Source organism: Lepidochelys olivacea, assembly GCF_965140295.1.
Source record: "Lepidochelys olivacea isolate rLepOli2 genome assembly, chromosome: 2".
In the NCBI taxonomy this organism is placed as follows: domain Eukaryota; kingdom Metazoa; phylum Chordata; order Testudines; family Cheloniidae; genus Lepidochelys; species Lepidochelys olivacea.
This window is the reverse complement of record NC_140412.1, coordinates 204,574,442-204,596,082: the sequence shown is the minus strand read 5'-3', so window position 1 is coordinate 204,596,082 and position 21,641 is coordinate 204,574,442. Positions and strand designations below refer to the sequence as shown.

General features: G+C 37.9%; 1 protein-coding gene across 1 annotated transcript in view; it reads right to left on the bottom strand.

Moving 5' to 3' along the window:
- TBC1D5 (TBC1 domain family member 5) overlaps positions 1 to 21,641 on the bottom strand; it is a 470,928-nt gene that overhangs the window by 204,599 nt on the left and 244,688 nt on the right. The window contains exons 6-9 of the mRNA XM_084621915.1: positions 9,934 to 10,042; positions 8,183 to 8,272; positions 7,998 to 8,069; positions 2,896 to 2,963 (exon numbers count right to left, since the gene is read on the bottom strand). Coding sequence (XP_084478041.1) covers positions 2,896 to 2,963; positions 7,998 to 8,069; positions 8,183 to 8,272; positions 9,934 to 10,042 — 339 coding nt within the window. The remainder of the gene's footprint in view (positions 1 to 2,895; positions 2,964 to 7,997; positions 8,070 to 8,182; positions 8,273 to 9,933; positions 10,043 to 21,641) is intronic.

The window sequence follows — 21,641 nt, the reverse complement described above, 5'->3', positions numbered from 1 at the left end:
TTTGAGAGACAGGTTCAAGACTGGGTATTCAGAATCCTAACTTAAAAGAAAAGAAGGTGATGAAAGTGAGTGGAATGGTATCTTAGTTTGAGTACACAGATGTATCCTCACAAAACAAAATAACATATACACATTATATAGCATTAAAATAAATTTTTGCATCTGAGGTGAAACAGTTGGTTTCTGAGACAGAGAGCTGGGAAGAACTTTTAAAAGCTATGCTTTAGCTTCTACATATTTTATTAATAGAAAATACACCAGCATTGTTCTTTAGTGCATTTGCTGAATGATGGTAATTATTCATGACTTTCTTACATCTACTGCGAGTAACTATTGTGTATGCTCAGATAGGAATTTCTTTTTTAGTGGAATAATATAATATAGTATTATAGTGGCAGCCTGGTAGTGGCTGCTATACATAATTAAGGTTAGGTTAGTACTTTCGTTATAACCGCCTATTTTCACAGCTTTCTGAAAAGCTTCACATTTGAGGATGAAACTAACTATGCTTGGTTAAAGCTCAGATACAAATATTTCTGTAGAGCTGAAGAAAAATCAATTCTGATACCTCTCAGCTCTTGGACAGCAAAACAAGAAACTTCATCATTGAGATTTTCATCACTAATAACTTAAAAATGGCTTAACAAAAACCTTTAATACTTTGCTTGTAAATAGTTACGAAGGAATAGGCCCTTTTCCCAGATTTAAGATGAAAAATATTCAAACATTAAATGCTTTAAAAGTCAGTTCTGAATATGCTGAACAACATGCTAAAATTGTAGCAGGGCCTAATAAGCCATGCCCACAATCTGACATTCCCAGTGCAGTGTTCCAACGTGGCTTCGTGGGGGATTGTAAATGTCTGATTGAAAAACACACCATAATTCTCAAAAAATGCAAATTACAGATGTATCTTTCTGTTGCTCTTTCAGGTATGCAGCTGCCATGTTAACCCAGCCTTGTAGAAAAATGTTTTCAGCAGTGGAAAATGTATGAATTCACCTCTCTCAAAGTCCCATTTATCTAAATTAATTTTGAAATTTAAAATTTAGAGCCTATTACAGAAACTCCAACCTAAAAAAAAAAAAGTATCACATTTCTGTGCAAGTTTATTAATGCTTAGTATTGTTACACTTAAAATTACTGTAATTGAAAGATTAAAGAAAATGATTTTTTGCAGTTTTTCTAATGTGGTTACTCTGTGCTTGTGTATGCAGCTACTTTCTCAGATTCACATGTACAACAAGCTAATCCATTTACTCTGTTGGATTGTGAGGGTATTTCATGCAATAACAAGGTAAATTAAAACTTTTTTAAAACATGGGAAGTCATAAAAATGGCACCCCAAACCATTTTTAATTTTATATTTATTTATGATATTTAAAATTGATGGAGTCGCATTAAATGCTAGCTCTGGCAATTTAACCTACCTTCCACCCACCCATTTTTAATAAGAATTTAAATGAAAAATTATGAATACAACATTAAAAACTGTTTTAAACACAAAAGCCAGGAAATGTAAACTCTAATATTTTCATAGAAAAATTAACTCACCCACTTTACATATAACATGTTTTATGATTAGCTAGGCAATTAAATAAGTATGTACCGTATGTGCAATGTAGGTAAATTAATGTTACTATGAGAATTTTAACTTTCACACTTCATGACTTTTTTGATACTGATGACTTGTGATGAAGCACTGTTATTTTTGGACGTAGACAACATTTTGGATAAATGGCTACGCAGAATGTTCATTATTCACATTTATTTAGATAAATGGACAACAAAGATATCCATTCATTGTACTCCATTGCTAATGCCAGAGCAGTCTGGACTTTATATTCTTTTTTTTACAATGGTCCTCTAACTACCATATCTATCACTATACTAATATACATTCCCCAGTTATAGTTTAGATATGTATATATTTTAATCTTAGAACATCCTGAACCATTTCCATTTACAAACAAAAATTACCATCTGTGAGAACTTACATTAAAATCTGAATATACTTTAATTATACTACAGACAAAAATGCATTCAAACAGGCCTAGGGATGGACATACAAAATATTCCAGAAACCATTATTAATGATTCTTCCTCATTGCTTTGTTTTTATACATTTATATAGTAAATGAAATAGGTTAAAGACAAGGGTTTTTAAAAGACTGACCAATATTATTTTATTTCAAGTTATAAGTAAAATGTATGCCATCTAGTGTAGTAACATATCACATATTTAAAAAACTATAATTGAATTTAATTAGATTTACACATTGCAGTCAGTAATCAAACCCTGATGAAATATTTTCAGGAACTGAATATTCTAACTCAGAAAAGTTTCTAAACAGGAAAGACCTAAGGGCCAAAAAGATGAAAGAATAGTCACAGAGATGTTAGGGCAAATTTTAAAAGGCATCTGTGACAAACAACACTAGAAAAATGATACTTAAAAATAGAAATGCTAAACTTCTCTCGATGAATGACATTTCTCACTAATTATATACTGCTTTTATTATTGATTGAATAAGTGTTAAGAATTACAGAAAATCATCTGTTCAATCTTTTATTATGAACATAATTTAGTCAAAAGACCTGTCAGTTACTCTTACTCAATTTTTGTTTCATACAGAAAAATGTATTTTATATTTAATATAACATTTCCTAATATCTTAATTTAGGAGAGCTTCATTTCAATACCATCAACAAATCTCTAGAGTTTAACTCAATACTTTTTTCTCCTTTTTCTCTCAAAGAAAACTTCTCCATACACGCACACACCAATCCTTGTATTGTAATAAAATTTTAGGTCAAGAAACACAAAGCAGTGTACACAGCATAAAAAAAGAAAGTTAGAATTTTATTTAAAAAGTTCCTCATAGGTCTACATACGTTCTTGTCACATCTTGTTCAATCATTGCTCGAAGCTCTTTATCCTGGAAAAATTTGTTCCAAAGGGACTGAAAAAAGGCAAAATAATAGCATGAAACAAAAAAATACTACAATATCTTAATCTTATATAGAAAGTTCTATCTGCAAAGTGCTGTAAAAATGTAACCAATTAATCCTCAACATCGCTGGGAGGTAGGTATTATCACTATTTTACAGATGAAGAAACAGACAGCTAGGTTAGTGACTTGCCCAAGGCCTCACAGTAAGTCAGTGTTGAGCAGGGATTAAATCTCATAAATTTCTGGCCTTCCTAGCTCCATGCGCAATGCACTGGACCACATAATTTTCAAGTATTCAGAAGTAATTACAAATTGGCTTAACTTGCACATTGGCCAATTATTTGCAAGTGAGCTATTGAGCCCTGGCAGAAATAAATCAAGTAGGGAATGCATGACAATAAAATACCTGTCATACAGAGGACATCTCTCTAGTCCCTCAAACACACTATGCAAAGGAGAGTCTCATATGTGGAGTAGAAGGAGATAACTAATTATTAATGTAAAAAATCCTAAATTGAAATATAGTTTAAATTAACTTAAGTGACTTCTGTACCTGTACGTGTGCTCCTCTTTTTCCTCTGCCATCCAGGCCCTGTTCACCAACCCGTCCCAAAAGCTAACCTGTCATTTTACCCTTCCAATGCGCCAATCAATGCCATCAGGTTATTGTACTGCTGAAGAAAAAGGAGTGTAAAGCAGAAGCAGCTCCCACTGTAGCAGTATGGTGGCTTGACAGTACTGATCAGAGCATAAGAGGGGCAAAATTCACAGCAGATAAGCAATTGATTTATTTTACTGTATTACTGTGTTGTATAGAGAGAGATTTGAAAAGACGTTAGACCATGTAAAACAAAATATCAGAAGCAAGGAAATGAAAATAGGGACATCTACAGCCTTTAAACATTTTATTTTCTGTAAACAATTCATTACCATGGTGGCTTATATCCCACAAGAAACAAAGGGGAAAGTAAGTCAATGTTTGCTAACTGCAGGAAGATAAAACTAGTATGGAAAGATTTTTTAATTTAGCTTCTATAACTTTTTCTTTAGCTTCTACAAACAGTGAAAAACAAAACAGGCATTCAAATACTTAAATGTTTATCTGACACTGTCCCATCCAGACTAATACCCTTTCTTCACCGAATTTAATCTTAGTTATACCTGCTGTCATAAATATAAAGGGAAGGGTAAACCCCTTTGAAATCCCTCCTGGCCAGGGGAAAGCTCCTCTCACCTGTAAAGGGTTAAGAAGCTAAAGGTAACCTCGCTGGCACCTGACCAAAATGACCAATGAGGAGACAAGATACTTTCAAAAGCTGGGAGGAGGGAGAGAAACAAAGGGTTTGTGGGTCTGTCTGTAGTCGTCTTGGCCGGGGACAGAACAGGAATGGAGTCTTAGAACTTTTAGTAAGTAATCTAGCTAGGTATGTGTTAGATTATGATTTCTTTAAATGGCTGAGAAAAGAATTGTGCTGAATAGAATAACTATTTCTGTCTGTGTATCTTTTTTGTAACTTAAGGTTTTGCCTAGAGGGGTTCTCTATGTTTTTGAATCTAATTACCCTGTAAGATATATACCATCCTGATTTTACAGGGGGGATTTCTTTATTTCTATTTACTTCTATTTTTTATTAAAAGTCTTCTTGTAAAACACTGAATGCTTTTTCATTGTTCTCAGATCCAAGGGTTTGGGTCTGTGGTCACCTATGCAAATTGGTGAGGCTTTTTATCCAACATTTCCCAGGAAAGGGGGAGTGCAAGTGTTGGGAGGATTGTTCATTGTTCTTAAGATCCAAGGGTCTGGGTCTGTAGTCACCTAGGCAAATTGGTGAGGCTTTTTACCAAACCTTGTCCAGGAAGTGGGGTGCAAGGTTTTGGGAAGTATTTTGGGGGGAAGGACGCGTCCAAACAGCTCTTCCCCAGTAACCAGTATTAGTTTGGTGGTGGTAGCGGCCATTCCAAGGATAACGGGGGTAATATTTGTTACCTTGGGGAAGTTTTGACCTAAGCTGGTAAAGATAAGCTTAGGAGGTTTTTCATGCAGGTCCCCACATCTGTACCCTAGAGTTCAGAGTGGGGGAGGAACCTTGACACCTGCCTATATGAGACTCCGATTACAATTTGAGTAAGGCTCTAGAAAAGAGTCTTTGCTGATAAGACACTGTGAGGGTGTAGGGAAACAGAATCCCCACGGCTAAAAAGGACAGTACAAAGGTGTGGTGCATCTGACTACCCCATTGGAAATAAGGGCACAGGTGCTGGAACTAGGGATGCTGTTGCACCCCCCTGGCTTGAAGTGGTTTCCATTATATACACGGTTTACTGTTTGGTTCAATGGCTCTCAGCACCCCCACTATACAAATTGTTCTAGCGGCTCTGTATAAAGAGATGCATAAAGGTGGACTGCTGCTTTATTCCTACTTTTGATTTGGTACTGTGAATTTGTGGTGCGTATGTACTCACTTGCTATTTGTCCTGCCATAATAACTTTGACCTTTCATTAGCCATTTTTTTACCCACAGTGCAGAAAGTAGGTTTGGAGTGCCTTTGTACAGACCACCAATACAACAGAAATGCAACAACTTCAAGGCTTCTTTATAACTGGACCTACATTTGGGTCTATGGCATGTAAAGTCCCTCCCCGTTTTCAGGCTATAGATTTTCCTATTTTCATTATCTGGCTTTTGATGTTCTGTCTCATAACTGAATTGTCCTTTCAAATGTCTCTCTATAAAACACAGAGGAACACAGTAATAAATTAAAACACATCAGTTATTGGTTATTAATTTGAGAATAAAACAGAAATGCACAGAACACTGTTCCAGCACAAATATCTGTAAAACAGATGCACATTCCATAAATCCAGCCAAATAACTGTATTTCTCTTATTTAGAACATGTTAAAACCAAAATTTTCTAAAACTGTAACAAGCTGGAAAAATTGAGATTAATAAAATAGCTTAATGATATACTACTGTGCAACAGACACAGCACTACTAAGAAGAAGGAGGGGAGGGATAGGATACAGAAGGACCTAGACAAATTGGAGGATTGGGCCAAAAGAAATCTGATGAGGTTCAATAAGGGTAAGTGCAGGGTCCTGCACTTAGGACGAAAGAACCCAATGCACAGCTACAGACTAGGGACCGAATGGCTAGGCAGCAGTTCTGCGGAAAAGGACCTAGGGGTGACAGTGGACGAGAAGCTGGATATGAGTCAGCAGTGTGCCCTTGTTGCCAAGAAGGCCAATGGCATTTTGGGATGTATAAGTAGGGGCATAGCGAGCAGATCGAGGGACGTGATCGTTCCCCTCTATTCGACATTGGTGAGGCCTCATCTGGAGTACTGTGTCCAGTTTTGGGCCCCACACTTCAAGAAGGATGTGGATAAATTGGAGAGAGTCCAGCGAAGGGCAACAAAAATGATTAGGGGACTGGAACACATGAGTTATGAGGAGAGGCTGAGGGAGCTGGGATTGTTTAGCCTGCAGAAGAGAAGAATGAGGGGGGATTTGATAGCTGCTTTCAACTACCTGAAAGGGGGTTTCAAAGAGGATGGCTCTAGACTGTTCTCAATGGTAGCAGATGACAGAACGAGGAGTAATGGTCTCAAGTTGCAGTGGGGGAGGTTTAGATTGGATATTAGGAAAAACTTTTTCACTAAGAGGGTGGTGAAACACTGGAATGCGTTACCTAGGGAGGTGGTAGAATCTCCTTCCTTAGCGGTTTTTAAGGTCAGGCTTGACAAAGCCCTGGCTGGGATGATTTCACTGGGAATTGGTCCTGCTTCGAGCAGGGGGTTGGACTCGATGACCTTCTGGGGTCCCTTCCAACCCTGATATTCTATGAAGAACAGCTAAGATCTTCAAAAATGGGTGGCAAAAAGTTAGGCTCCTAAATCTAAACGTACACACCTAAGTGGCTTGATTTCAAAAGTGCTGCACTCCCACACTTCCTGCAAACTTCAATAAGAGTTGCTGGCTACTCAGTATTTTTGAAAATCAGGCCAAATGTGTTTTTCATGTTTTCGGTATTACTTTAAATTCTAGGTCTTTCATTTTGCAGGAGTTCCTCAATGACAATAACTTAATTTCTCCTTGCTTGCTATGACCTATAGAAAATAATCCCCTACCAGCATAGAGTACTCAAGACTCTAGAACAGTGGTTCTCAATCTATTCTTTACCAGACACCTCTTCCATCCAGTGGCACAGGGTGGTGGCTAGCCTTTGACACCTGTTGGGAGTCACAGCACTGAGGCTGAGACCGACCCCCCCCCCGCCCTAGAAAGATAAATTCATGCAACGCTGTGTGTAAAATCAAGTCTTTAAATGACCTCAAAAGAGTGGGGGTTGATTATCTTTTTCATCCCAGCTCTATCTCATTATACCAATTTTTTTAACTATTAAGTGGCAGAGAGAGAACATAATAGTAAACATGTTTTGATAATACAGTACTGAAAGCAATTCAACCCACAATTTGACTGAGAATCTTCATGCATGATAAATCACCAATCAACCTACAAATATTTTTCTGGACACGCTATCCAACCAACTCAACTGATATTCATGTACAGCATTTTACATTTATTTTGAAAAACTAAAGAATAATAATTATTTTAACAGGCAATATTTCAAAATATGCAGCAAATCATTATTAGTTCCATTGCATATTCACTTAGCAATAATTCATTTGGTTTTAAAAGTGCAGACATTTCAGTAAGAGCGGATGATACAAGTCATATTACATGGCTGACCAGTTGGCCAGATTCAGTGAAAGTAGAATCAAATCCCAAAATTGATCTCTTGCTCAGCAACACATCAGCAGTTGGGAGAGTTGAATAGGCAGTATACTTAGCTCCTAGAGAGGGAGTACCAACTGCTCAACAGCAGCTCATTTTAGGAGTGGCACGATAGTACTCCCATTAAGTCTTCATCGGCCAGGAGTTCTCTTATTGCCAATCTGATGATGAGCACCAGGAGTAGTAGTTATATATTTTTTATTTTGTTGCATGCACAATATATGATACAAGTGAGGCTCAGCTTACCCCCTCATCCTGTGAAAGTGGATTGTTGATGACCAGATCCTGCTGTCCAGCTTTCCGAGGGTTTGTAATATGCTGGGGGGGGGTGAAATAGAACATGGTTTCTACTTTCGGACTTCTCTCATATCAGAAGTACTGTTCCAATATCCAGGCATATGAGTGGAAGATGCTTTTTATATTCTACTTACTATTTCTTTAATCTTGTTATACCATGTTCTTAATTTTGAAGTTTTATTTATCCACTGACTTCTGTCTTGTGGTAGAACATTTAGAAACAGCTATCAACAAAGGAAAAGATGTATTTGTTAGAAGGAGAAGAATTTTCATCAGCAGATAAATATAGGAAGAGATCAAAGTAGAAAAATACAAGATTGGAGCTGCAAGCATAGCATGAATGGAGATGATGTAACATATTTACAACCAATGAGATTACAGAAAAGAAGTTAGGTATTCAAAAAATATATTCTATCTGAGATAAACTGGAAGGACAACTGTGGACAAAAAAAGAACATCCTCCACACTTCGAGGTAGTTTACAGGCCTGACTTTGCAAGATGGGGTTCAGAAAATATGTAATCTAAGCTCTAAATTTTATAGGATAAATGTTCTTTTTGTGTGTGTTGGAGGATCAGACACACAGAGATGTAAATTTCCCCCTTTGAACTGGGGAAGATTATTTGAACTAGATGTAAGATATGGACAAACATTAGCATTCTTTGGTCATTTTTAAAAGAGGTAAGAGTTTTCTTTTTGAAACATTCTAAACTATTCTTAAAATACTTAGGAAATACAGTCAAGAACATAAATGCCTCCAAACAATTCTTTTTAGAATATTCAATATTAAGAACTTAACGAAAACTTTGGCCAACATTTTCAAATACATATCCTAAAATTAGGCACTTCAACACACACACAGTTTTCCAAATTAAAATGGCCTGATTTTCAAAGGTGATAAGCCCCTCTTCATTTAATTTAAATGGAAGTTGTGGGTGCTCAGCACCTCTGAAATCAGGCCATTTTCATTTAGGTGGCTAAATACAGATTTAGGCAACTAATTCTAGGACACAAGAAGGAATAGGCTGTGCAAAACAATGTGTGTGTAAAAATTCTGGGGCAGCCATTTTCCTGCCCTTCCTGAAGAAAAATATTTTTTATAAATTGCAAAACTGTTTAATATTGTACACATTCAATTTCTTACTTCTCTTTCTTTGGTTACTGTCACTTACTCAGTATATTTTAAGTTTCTTTTTGTAAGTCTTGTGTTGATATCAAGCTGAAAAACTTCCATCACATACAGCAAGTGTATTGGGGAAGATGTTCTCCTCTATCAGAGGGAGAAAGCCCTGACCATTTTGTTACACATTACTTTATATCTCCATTCTGTGTATCTCAATATTATTTATTTTGCTCAAGGAGGAAATAAGGTTTCTGATGGCTCTTCTTGTTTTGCATGACTGGAAGTTCCTACTTTTATCCAAAAAGTACAAAAAGGCCACGAATCTCTTAATTTTCTCTTTCTTATTGGGAAAGATTCTCCAGTTGCTGCTTATGGAGAGGCAGAATGTAGGTTGTAAACAAATCAAAGTTAGTCCATAAAATATGAAATTATAGGCCGAAGTCCCCCTTTTCACTCAATATGCATGTTTTCCAATGTAAAAACAGTATCAGGAAACATGGATGTGTCACACGAAATTGTACACTAAAAATAAAATGCTACACAACACAAAGATGTTTTTTCATATAAATCCTTCACTATCACCAGTAATTCAGCTTTAAGGCAACACAATATGATTAGCAAATGTCCTATGAATTATAAAATGGAAAGGAAAACATTGGAATGAAGTCTCTTGGAAAATTCAGTAATTCTTTGCATCAGTAATTTTCCAACGCATCAGGTAATGTGTTGATATATTGCAACCACAATAAATATTTCTTCTTACCTTCCAACAAACACTACGGAACCTGCTGCTTCTCAGCTGCCCATTAATCCCCTTCAGCCGTATTGTTGCCAAGTAATTGTTATTTACAAATAGTTCTTCCCATTCTTTACTACATGAAAGAAAAGAAGGAATGAACATTATTAAAAACCCTCAGCTGACATAAGGGCTATCTCACACTAAGTAATTTTGGATAAGCAGAAGGAAGGGAACTTTTTTAATGTATATATTTAGTTGTGTACTGTTTCTAAATGCATGGCTGTCTTTTTGGACACATTTCTTCTCTGGATTTAATGAATATGTAGATCGCTATAATTATGCCAGCAACTGAAATTCATAATGTCTATGGAGGCTATTCCATTTTCTCTAAAATGTTGGTACTGCAGTTCAGTGAATAGACAAGAAAAATGAATATTAATATAAGCATATTCATGTTTCAGCCATGGACAAAGAGGTACCTGTTCCAAAAATATGCAACAGAAAAGTATACTGTTGACTGTATTAGTTCCTCGCATGACATATTTGCATAAATGAACCTTCTTTTCTTCTTAAAGTCAAGCTGGGCAGTTAGGCAGTTAACAGAAGAGGACTTTCTGGAACATTTAGTGCTATTTACTATTGAAATCACTTCAACTTCTTTCTACATGATCAGTTTTAAAATTTTAACAGGTGCTAGCAAATTTTTAAAAACATCAAAAAAATTAAAAAGCCTCACTGTTAAAGGCAAGCTTGAGTACCTTGCAGTACCTATGGCTGACTAGATAAACAACCTAAATATGCCTCCCAGGCATGCAGACACCAGGGGCCTAACACCTGTGCCTCATTAATATACAAGTAAATCTGCTCTACTGGGAAACAATTGGAAATTAATTGTCCCAAACCATTTACTGAGTTTGAATAAAAGAATTAGACCTATATTTCCTACATCTTCCTCTGAACTGAATCTCAAGAATAATGATCTAGCCACTTGATGATCTAACCAAAGTAACCCAGACCTTTGCAGAAAGTCTTCCTGAAGTCTATCACAAATTCAAATAGTAATTTTACTGTAAATCATCAAGGACACATTCAGGGGCATATGTGCCTTGGCAGCGTGTTGTTATTGTTGTTAAAGTTATGTCCTTCTCTTAGGAAATTCCTTGGTTTCCTAGGAAGAAACTAAACCTGAAATGGAGAAATCACTCTTTTAATCTCAAGGTGTGATCATATCAGATCCCATTGCCTAAATAGGGTTAAGATAGGTCAGGCAGGTGCTGTAAGAACTTCTCCCCTCCCACCCAGTTCCTCGGAGATCATTCTGAACAAATACCCTCAATGACTGTTGGGGCACTAACAGACTAGACTGTTGGGGTGGAGATGTCATCTTTCAGTTAAGAGGAGGTGAATTTCTCATAGCATTGTTTCCTACATTAAGGATTTACTTCTAAGCCCAGTTCCTTGGCTGCAGCTGAAGAGCTGAGTGAAATTTGGGGTGGTATGTGAAGGCTGCTTTCAGAAATCTTTGGGCTCCGCCAATTTTGGTCTGTCTCGGCTAAAGGTTGCTTTAACTTGTGCCACCTGCCAACAGCCGCAAGGGGCTCGTATGGCAGCAGATTGCCAGGGTGCACGGATGATTTAGTTGGGGATTGGTCCTGCTTTGAGCAGGGGGTTGGACTAGATGACCTCCTGAGGCCCCTTCCAACCCTGATATTCTATGATTCTGTGATGGGAGTGCCAGCTCTGACCCTTACAATGTCAGCCAGAAGGGGGTATGACATGATAGAAGTCACTGCACTGGCTCTATACCAGAGAATCTTGCTTCTATGCTGGCTATTCTGGCTTTATGGCTGCTTTGTGCTGGATGTGTAGTGTAAAGCGGACACAGTCTAAAGGAGAATCTGGCCCGTTTAAATTTAAACATGGATAACTACAGTATTCTGCCTACCTAAATTCCCCTATGGTTTCTACCGGATACAGTATTCTACTGGATATAGTATTCTTCATTTCCTGTCCAGTTTTGTAGCATCACCGATGCCATTATAACAGCTGCCAAGCAGGTCTTGTTATATACACACTGGGTCAGATTCTGGTGTCATTTACAGTTTTAAAAGGGAATTATAGTCACTGAATTACTCTGCACTGACACGGCCATGACAGCCGAGTTAGTGCAGATGTAATGCGGGTATAATTGAAAACAGAATCTGTCCCAATATGTTTATTACAGAAGCTGCCAGTGGTGACGGTTTTACAGCAGCTCATCTTTTTTAACAAAAGGTCTCCCTCTAACTTAGGGTTTCACATACCAGTAAAACTTCCAAAACAGTCCTCTGCTTTTGTGCTGAAGAGGTCTACGCTTGCTCTCTGCCTAAATTATTTTGCAAAATTTGAGCAAAATGACGTCAAAGTTTGAGTTAGTAGAGTGCAAATGATACATTTTTCTCAGTGTAACTAAATCTGAAGACATGTTTTCAACAGGCCTACAGTAAAACAGCTGAAGCTGAAATCTGGCAAGTACATAATCCACACCCTGTTTGAACTTGTGGAAAAACAAACAAAACAAAAAAAATGTTCTAAGCAACTGAAAATATTACTCTGAGCGCACTCAATAGCAGAGTTTAACGAAGTTCTGTCCCCGCCGGACATCACTCAACACTGCTCTTTGACCAGTCAGGCATGCACAGGGGTCGCTGCTCAGACATATTACATGATGGAAATTTAACATTTTTTTGGTATTTAACACAAAATAAGCCAGGAAAACTAGCTTTAAATCAGAGACAGAAGAAGATAAGGTGTTTAAAAAAAATCATAAATCCCACAATTTTAGAGGCTATTTACCATATTGGTGGCGTTCTACAACATTCAACAAATATTTAGCTTTCATTTTTTAAAATGATTTTTTAAAAGATTGCCTTCCAAGCTGATGTGTCCTCCACAAAGTAAACTCACACATAGGTGCTCCGTTAACCCAGGTTCGCAGAAAATTTGCAAGTCAAAATGAAATGAGCAATGAAGATTGGAACTCAGGTCTACCACACCCCATTTGCTTCACTGAGGTGTGAACTTCAAGAACCAATTGGAACCATTTAAACCATTAATAAAGCAGAAGCAACTGTTTTATATCAAACTAGAAAATTAAATGCAAAAGCATGAGTTGATACTACATTTGGATTGCATAAATAAAATAAAGGAAAATGCAAATTCTAATATTTGGGCTGTCTTGTATGTATTTTGTATTTTATATTCCTGTGTAACTGGGTAAATGTAGCCGAATATATTAGTGGTCATATTTTAAAGTTTACATTATAAAACATGGAGCTGAAATAATGTTACTTATAGAACCTCAACTTCTGAATTTTTTACCTTGCTTTTGACTGCATCTTTAATGCCAAAGGTGCGGCATAAAAGTTTTATTGGAGTGAATTTGGGATGGCTGCATTACTTACATGTGAAAAAGTACTCTATGCTCATGAATGGGAAGAGAGGCAGATCTGTGGAATGAAGGCTGAGTCTGCAGGTAGCTGAAGGAGTCAGCTTTTCCTCCTTAGAACCTCAATTCTCTTCTCTATTCTTTCACACCTGTATTACCCTCTTGAATATAAAGTGTTTTCACATGTATGCTAAGGAATTTTAGATTCCAGCTTGCGCCATTCATGCATACTCTCTAAGTTACACAAACAACAATGAGCTCTTTGAAATCTTCTTTGACTGGGGTTACTGATCTAGTGGATAAAGGGAAGCTGTAGATGTGGTATATCTTCATTTTAATAACGCTATTCACATAGTCCCATGTAACATTCTCATAACCACACTAGAAAAACGTGATCTAGGTTAAATTACTGTAAGGTGGGTCGCACAGCTAGTTGAAAGGTTGTACTAAAATAATAGTTATCAGTGGTTTGCTGTCAAACAGAGGGTGCATATAAGAGGGGCCATGCAGGGGTCAGTCCTGGGTCCAATACTATTCAATATTTTCATTAATGACTTAGCTAATGGAGTGGAGAGTATGCTTTTAAAATCCGAAGATGACATTAGACTGGGAGGGGTTGCAAGCACTTTTGAATTCGAATCCAGTCCTCCAAGCAACTTTGACAAATTAGAGAATCAGCCTGAAATCAACACGATGAAATTCAATAAAGACAAGTGCAAAGTACTTCACATAGGAAGGAAAAACCAAACACAACCACACACTGAGTTCCCATTTTGGGAATAACTGGCTAGACTGAATAACAGCTGAAAAGGTTCTGGGGGGATTACAAGTGGATCACAAAGTAAATATGCCCCAGCAATGTGATGCAGCTGTGAAAAAGGCTAATATTCTGGGATGTATTAACAGGAGTGTCCTATGTAAGACACAAGAAGAATTATCCCACCCTACTCAGTTCTGGTGAGGCCTCAGCTGGAGTTCTGTGTCCAATTCTGAGCACCATACTTCAAGAAAGATGTGGACAAATTGGAGAGAGTTCAGGGAAGAGCAACAAAAATGATAGGTTTAGAAAACCTGACCTATGAGGAAAGGTTAAAAAAAACTGGGCATGTTCAGTCTTAAGAAAAGATGACTGAGGGAAAACCTAATAACAGTCTTTAAATATGTGAAGGGCTGTTATAAAGACGACAGTGATCAATTGTTCTCCATGCCCACTAAGGGTAGGACAAGAAGTAATGTGCTTAGCAAGGGAGATTTAGGTTAGATACTAGGAGAAACTTTCTAACTATAAAGACAGTTAGGCTTTGGAATAGGCTTTTCAGTGAGGTTGTGGAATCCCCATCACTGGGGGTGCTTAAGAACAAGTTGGACAAACATCTGCCAGGGATGATCTCGGTTGACTTGGTTCTGCCACAACACAGGGCTCTGGATATGATGATCTCTAGAAGTCCCTTCTAGGCCTACATTTCATGACTCTAATTCTATGAATCTGCAAGAGGAGACAAATGCCTTCTTTAAACCAGGCTTTTTTCAGAAGATATCAGATGTCAGTGCATCAAACAATTAGATACCCGATATACTGGGTTGTAGCAAGAATCAATTAGCAATTATTTCTAATACCTATCCCGTGAAGTGAGGAGAGGTGCCTTGTTCACAAAACTGAAGCGTCTGTCCCATGCTTCTCCACTTGGAAAAGGTATGTGTGGAAAGGAGTAGGTACCATGCTTAAGTGGACTCCTCTGATCCTGCATCCTCTACACCTGTCCCATATATTCTATTTCACTATTTTTCTCAGCTACTCTATTTGGATGAAGAAAGGTAAATGCCCTTCTTCTGGAGGACCTGAATGATCTTATCCACTGATCAAGCAAAATGCTCAGGGTACAAGACATTTTCTTCTGGAGATAAGCTTTCCATGATCATGAACACATGTGACTATTGTCTGGGAGGAATTTGATATGGCAACAGGTTATCTTCTAGAGGGGTATCCCAGAATCAATGAATCCACAGGTGTACCTTGCATGGACCTATGTAATCTCATTGCTTTTTTTAAATTGTGGTTTCTTTTGGAATTCCACCCACGCATCTGTGGGAATCACTGTAACTGAGAGAGTGATCCTAGCATCTTTGCAGGAAAAAAGGTGGTGTGCCTTGCTTGTGATTACTGTGGTTTAGCTGGAGATTCTCAAAAAAAGGGTCCAGAAGAAAAAAAATCTTCTGTTGCCTCATTGTGTTCCTTTTTCCTGACTCCTGTTCAGATCCTTTAAATATTGTTAAGTGTATTCCTGTATTTTTCCCTTAGTACCCAATAATTGGAAAGCAATGGGAGCTTCGTCCTTCAAACTCTTCCCAAGTGCTTTTTATTTGCTGATGGTCTGAGCCAGACAGGGACTGTGAAATGTTGGGCTGCCTGAAAGAACCGAAAATGGATTCATCAGGGGGACTGCTCTCATATCACTGCTCAAGGGTTTCCTCTGCCCATCTCTCTGAGACCTATTTATTAACCTGCTGAAGATGATCTTACCCCTTGGAGGAGAACTAACATGGGATCCACAAGATGACCTGAAATCTGAGTGTAAGTGCCTGGACCCAAAAGGAAAGACTTTTGTTAAAGACTGCTGTGACCCACAGGAGAAGCTGCTGTCCACTGTGAAAACCATTGTTGCATGTTGTTTTCTGTGTGGTCCCACTGCTTGGTTGCTGAGCTTGAAGGAACAATGACTAGGCCCCATAAAGAATAAACAGCTGCCTTACCCTTTTAAGGATCAGAAATCCTTATGACATTGGCTTGCTCTGCTGAAGCCTGAGCAGCAGCAGCACCATCTTCCCACTGCCTATGTGCAGCTGGAAGGGGAGCAGAAGCATTGTAAGTACTATGGTCAGCAGCAGTGGCTGCTAAGATGAAACTAAAGGTCCCAGCAGCTGAAACTACTTTTCTCATGAAGCTGCTCCAAGAGATGGAATTCACACCACAAGAAGGTGGAGTCCACTCAGATAGTAGGAGCAGCTCCCTTTTATCCATGGCTGCTGGACTACAGGGACAACCTGCCATACCCTGCCACTTAGCTGAGATACGGGACTGGAGGAGGGATCCAGTGTGATCCTTTCCTCGGCTGGGGTGAATTGGAGTGGCTCTGTAACACTTAAAGGAAAGAAAGTACTATACCTTGTAGGAAAGGAGGGAAAATAATGGGCAGAATTTTACTTCTATTTCAGGAGTGAGTGAGGTTCTGTGGCCTACAATGATCACAATGGTCCCTTCTGATCTTAAAGTCTATGAGTTTATAGTTTTGACCTAGGCACTCTGGCTAAAATTTTCAAACATGCTGGCCTAAGCGACTTAGGCTCCTAAGCCCCATTTTCATAAGTGGCCTTGGCATCTGGGAGCTCAAAACTTATTAAAAGTCAATGGGACTGTGTTTCTGTGTCACTTAGGTGCTTTGGGGAAAAAAATGTTACCCTCTTTGCCTTTTCTGCACCACTGGGATTGCAGAATAGCAGGAAACTGCAACGTCTCAGAGAGGATTATTTCCCTGAAATCCAGTCCAAGTGATGTAATTAGGAGCCAAAACAGAGAAGAGTAAGAATATTTTGTTCTGGTAAGTAATTCTGGCGTTTATTGAATAAGAATTTAGTACTATTCTGAAGAGGACGCGATCTGGCTGTTGTAGTTCTGGAAGGGGAGCTGAAAGGGAGACTCTTCAACGAATAGAGCTTAGCTGCTATGCCAGCAGCTCCCAGGTCTGCTGCTGACTCCAGATCCACAACATAATGGAATACCTGAAGTAAAATATATGGACATCAATATGCTAAAGAATGTGGTTGAGCCTACCCAAACACACTATGAAATAAATAACAGTTCTATTCAGATAGATCAAAAGGAGAAAGAGGAAGGGAGAGTCGAAATCTTACTAATTCACATCAGATACCTATCGTAGGATACGGAACATAACATTGTACCCAAGAATAGGACCATTCTATGATCCCGTTGATTTACATGAATACATGTCCTACGAAGTCTACTAGCTACAACAAGAAGCCCTTATACAGTATAATATTCAAACAAGGTAGGAATTCATATTGGACAACAGGCATTAAAATCAGTGGAAATATAGGAGATGGAAATTAGTAACATCAGCAATATGGGAAAAGCTTGAGCATTAGGACTGCAGGTGCCAAGATCAACCAGATAAACACTGTTATCTATAATTACTTCATTTTTAGCTTAAATCACAGGTAATGAAGGAACTCATACTATCTAAAAGGCAATTAGGAACTGTACACGGCTCTTTTGCTTCCTGTATCTGGAAATATTTTAAACTTATTTTTATTTAAAGATTTCTTTTCATAATGAAGCAAAACAGTTTAATCCTTAAAACAATATTCAGATAACAAACGCTACACACAGTATTGTAGCCCAGGAGAGGATATTATAACACTGCTGTTGGGGCTCAAGTATTTACACTTAGATTCCAGATCATGGTCTATATCCCAGGCTGGTTCCCTGCTCTGGGCCAGTGGAGAGAAAAAAAAGGATCCCCAGCAGAATGACCCCAAACAAATGGGTTAAAAGTACATTTAAGCAATGCTGTTACTGTCAGAAAAAATATGTGAAGTAGCACAATGTACCAGGGCCCAGTAAACCTGATTTGTCATTTTTATTCAGTTTACTTATTTAAAATGTTTTTATTTAAATGTGTTGAGACCCCAGCTCAACCTCCACAAGCACCCAATGAAGCAACAAGTTATTGATGCTATATGCTGTCAGACTAAATGATTTCCCTAATTATTGTGCCTTATGCTCTGCAATTTGAGGTCATTATTGATGAGAAAATCTGAATATCTAAATGTAATATTTACATTTAAATGAAAGCAACAGCTCTTGTCAAACATACAGCTTCTGCATGCATCCAAGAAACACACAGAATTTGTTTTATTTATGACAGCATAAAATGGCATTTTAAAAAGGGGAAGTAGCAGAAAGCAATGTTATGAAAGTACAGGCGTTTACTGCACAAAAATGGGAAAATAAAAAGAATGGTATTTTTGAGGACCACTCAACAAGTATGTAGAGCAAAACAAACCTGAAACAAAGAGGGTCTATTCACCCCCAAGCACCACCTTCCCCATCTGGACTAGTGACTGTTTTTGTTTGGAAAATACAATTACTTTCCTGCTCTGTCCAGAACTTCCATACAGATATAGCATGCGGAGAAAATCTTGGGTCCACTATGAACTCTCATTATTGCTCATATAATGGCAATATTGCTGCAAGATCCAAGATTCAAAGCCAGATTTTCCAAAGAATTCAGATCTCATTTATTTACCTAAGGTACTTATATGATCCCCATTTAGGCACTTAAAGTGCTAAGCTCTCAGAAAATCCCATTGCTCTGAGAAAGAGCTGCGGAGACCATGAGAGAAGAGAGGGGAATGGCACATAGGGCCCTAGTTCCTGCCTGGAAGAGAGACAGATACTCTTTATAACTGGGGTAGGAGAGAAAGCAAGTGAGGACCTTGGAGGCAATAACTCTGAGAATTCCAATTACTAGTAAGAAAGTTGTACTTTTCACCATCATGACATTGCATTGACAGTTCTCATTTAAGTAACAACCACAAGTCAACTGCCAGAATACAGCTGAGTGCTTTATTTTGTGTATATGCTTTTCTACAAAAATCATTGTGGTACCAGAACTCTTCATAAACATCAGTATATTAAGCTTATGGTACAGAAATGTCCTCATTTTTACAGATGGGAAAACTGTGGCAAAGGGAAACAGAGCAATCTGTCCAAGGTCAGGCAGGAAGTCTGTGGGTGGTACTATGTTTCAAGCTATATTTAACTGTTCCGCAAATCTTAGATAACATGACAAAAGAAGACAGAAGCAATAATGACCAAATAAGCTCCAGGGAGGATGCTGTCTCTTCTCCTGTCAAGATATAAGCTCACTTCTACTAAAGCCTTTTCAATCACCTAGTCAGGACAGGGAAACAAATCAACTGATAAGCCCAGCAACCTGCCATAATGGATCAGACCTGTAGTTTATCTAGTATCCTATGACAGTGGCCAACACCAGATGCTTCAGAGGAACCTGCAGCAGACAGATGTGGGTAATTTGCTACCCTCATCCCAAACAGGTCTCATTCTGATCTCTAATAGTTAAAGGTTGGCTTTAGCTCTGAAGCATGAGGTTTAATATCCCTTCCAAAATGTGTTAGCATTAACTATAAGAACTTTGGAAGTCTTGTTAGCTATATATATGTCCAATCTCCTTTTAAATCTTCTGAAGGTCTTGGCCTCAGTGACATGTGGCAATGAGATAGGGATGTGGCAGTGAGTTGCACAGCCTAATTACACAATGTGTAAAAATAAATTTTTAATTTGCCACCTTTTGATTTAATTGAATGCCCCCTTCTTCTTGTGTTATTAGACAAAGAGAACAGAAGCTCCTGATCTACTTTCTCTATATCATTCATTATTTAATATGCTTTTATCATGACCCCTCTTATTCATCTCCTTTCTAAGGCAAATAATCAGAACTTTTTCCGATCTGTTATGAGGGGTTTTTCCTTGCCCCATATCAATCAAATCACGTTGCCCTTCTCTGAACTCCCGGCAATATCCTTTTTGAGACTGGGGTGACAGTACTATGCTGATAATATTCCAGATGAGGCCATGCCACTGATTTCTATAATGCATTATAATATTTTCTGTTTTGCTCTTCATCCCATTCCTTGTACATCCTAACATCTTGGTTTTTTTTTTTATTGTTTTTTCTTTTCTTTTTTTTTTACTGCAGTTGCACATTGAGTAGAGGTGTTCATTGAACTGTCTACAATGATGCTCAAATAGCAGTATCCACTCAGGAAAGTTATTTAGAACCTTGTAAGGTATACAAGTAGATTGATTTTTTTCCTCTTCGTATTTATAAGCATTGAACTTCACTGTGTTGCTCATTAACCTGGGTTGGTTAGGTTCCTCTGAAGTTACTCAGTCCTTACTGGTCCTCACTAAAGTTACTCAGTCCTTACTGGTCCTCATTAACCTAAATAACTTTGTCATATCTGTAAATTTTGCTGTCTCACTGCTCACTCCCCTTTCCAGATCATTAATATAACTGACAGCATTGAAACTAGTAGGGACCTTGAGAAACGTTTTGTCAAGAAGAAAATTTACTCCTAATCTGTTTTCTGCCTTCCAGCCAGTTTTTGATCCACGACAATACTTTGCCTCTAACCTCATGACTACTTAACTAAAGAAGTCTCTGTTATTGGATTTTGTCAAATGCATTTGAAAGGAAAAGTTATATCAACTGGGTCTCCTTTATCCACTAATTTATTGACACACACAAAGAATTTCAAGTGATTAGAGAGAGACTATTTTGATTGACATAAAACGTGCTGACTAGACATTATCATAGTATGCTGTTCCGGGGGATTACATTTTTTTTTTCAACCAACTTGCAATTTACAGATATAAGGCTTACCTGTCTAATTCCCCAGATCACCCTTAGAGCCCTTTGTAAATAAAGGTACCATCTTTGCTACCTTCCAGTTCTCTGGAACAGAAGTTATTTTAATAACCTGTGTGAGGCCACCACCTGGAGGACCTTGCACACTTTTTATTAGTATTGCAGAGTCACTTTTTTTTTAAATTGGTGAGTCCTCCAGGTACCATGTACTAATTCTCCTAAGTTAATATTCAGGCAACAAAGGGACTAGATAAAATGAATAATTCTGTTAAATAGGTCTAACATTACATTTGTCGTTTCCCACTTCTTGTATTTACATCTACTAACAAACTATTAGCCAGGCCCTGAGTAATTCCCTTATGTCCCCTTGTTATACCAATACAAACACCTGCTTTTCAAGACAGTCTAAAATTGTTGCGTTTTGTAGATGCTAATAATGAAAGTTAAAAGTTACAGCTCTGACAATCATCAAGCTAGAAAGAGAGTCACACAGGAAGGGTGGAGGAGCAACTGCCCTGATAGAGGGTACCAACATTTCTGTATTTCTCTTTGTTGATACCTACCTCACTAGAGATAGTCTGCATTGGTATAACTAGGGCACAGAAGAATCATCAGGAAAAAGTTATCTGATATCAGAGAGATCTCATAACAAGAGTTTTTAAAGCAGTGTTTACCCACATTTACAATTTCAAAACATTTATGCAAATGACTGTATGATGACATGCAGGGTAACTCAGTCAATCACAACTTGTTTTAGTTCATGAGCATATTGCAGTCTTATTGGTTAGAAAGACATATCAAAAATGTCCTCTCTCTCTGCAAATCTATTCATTTTG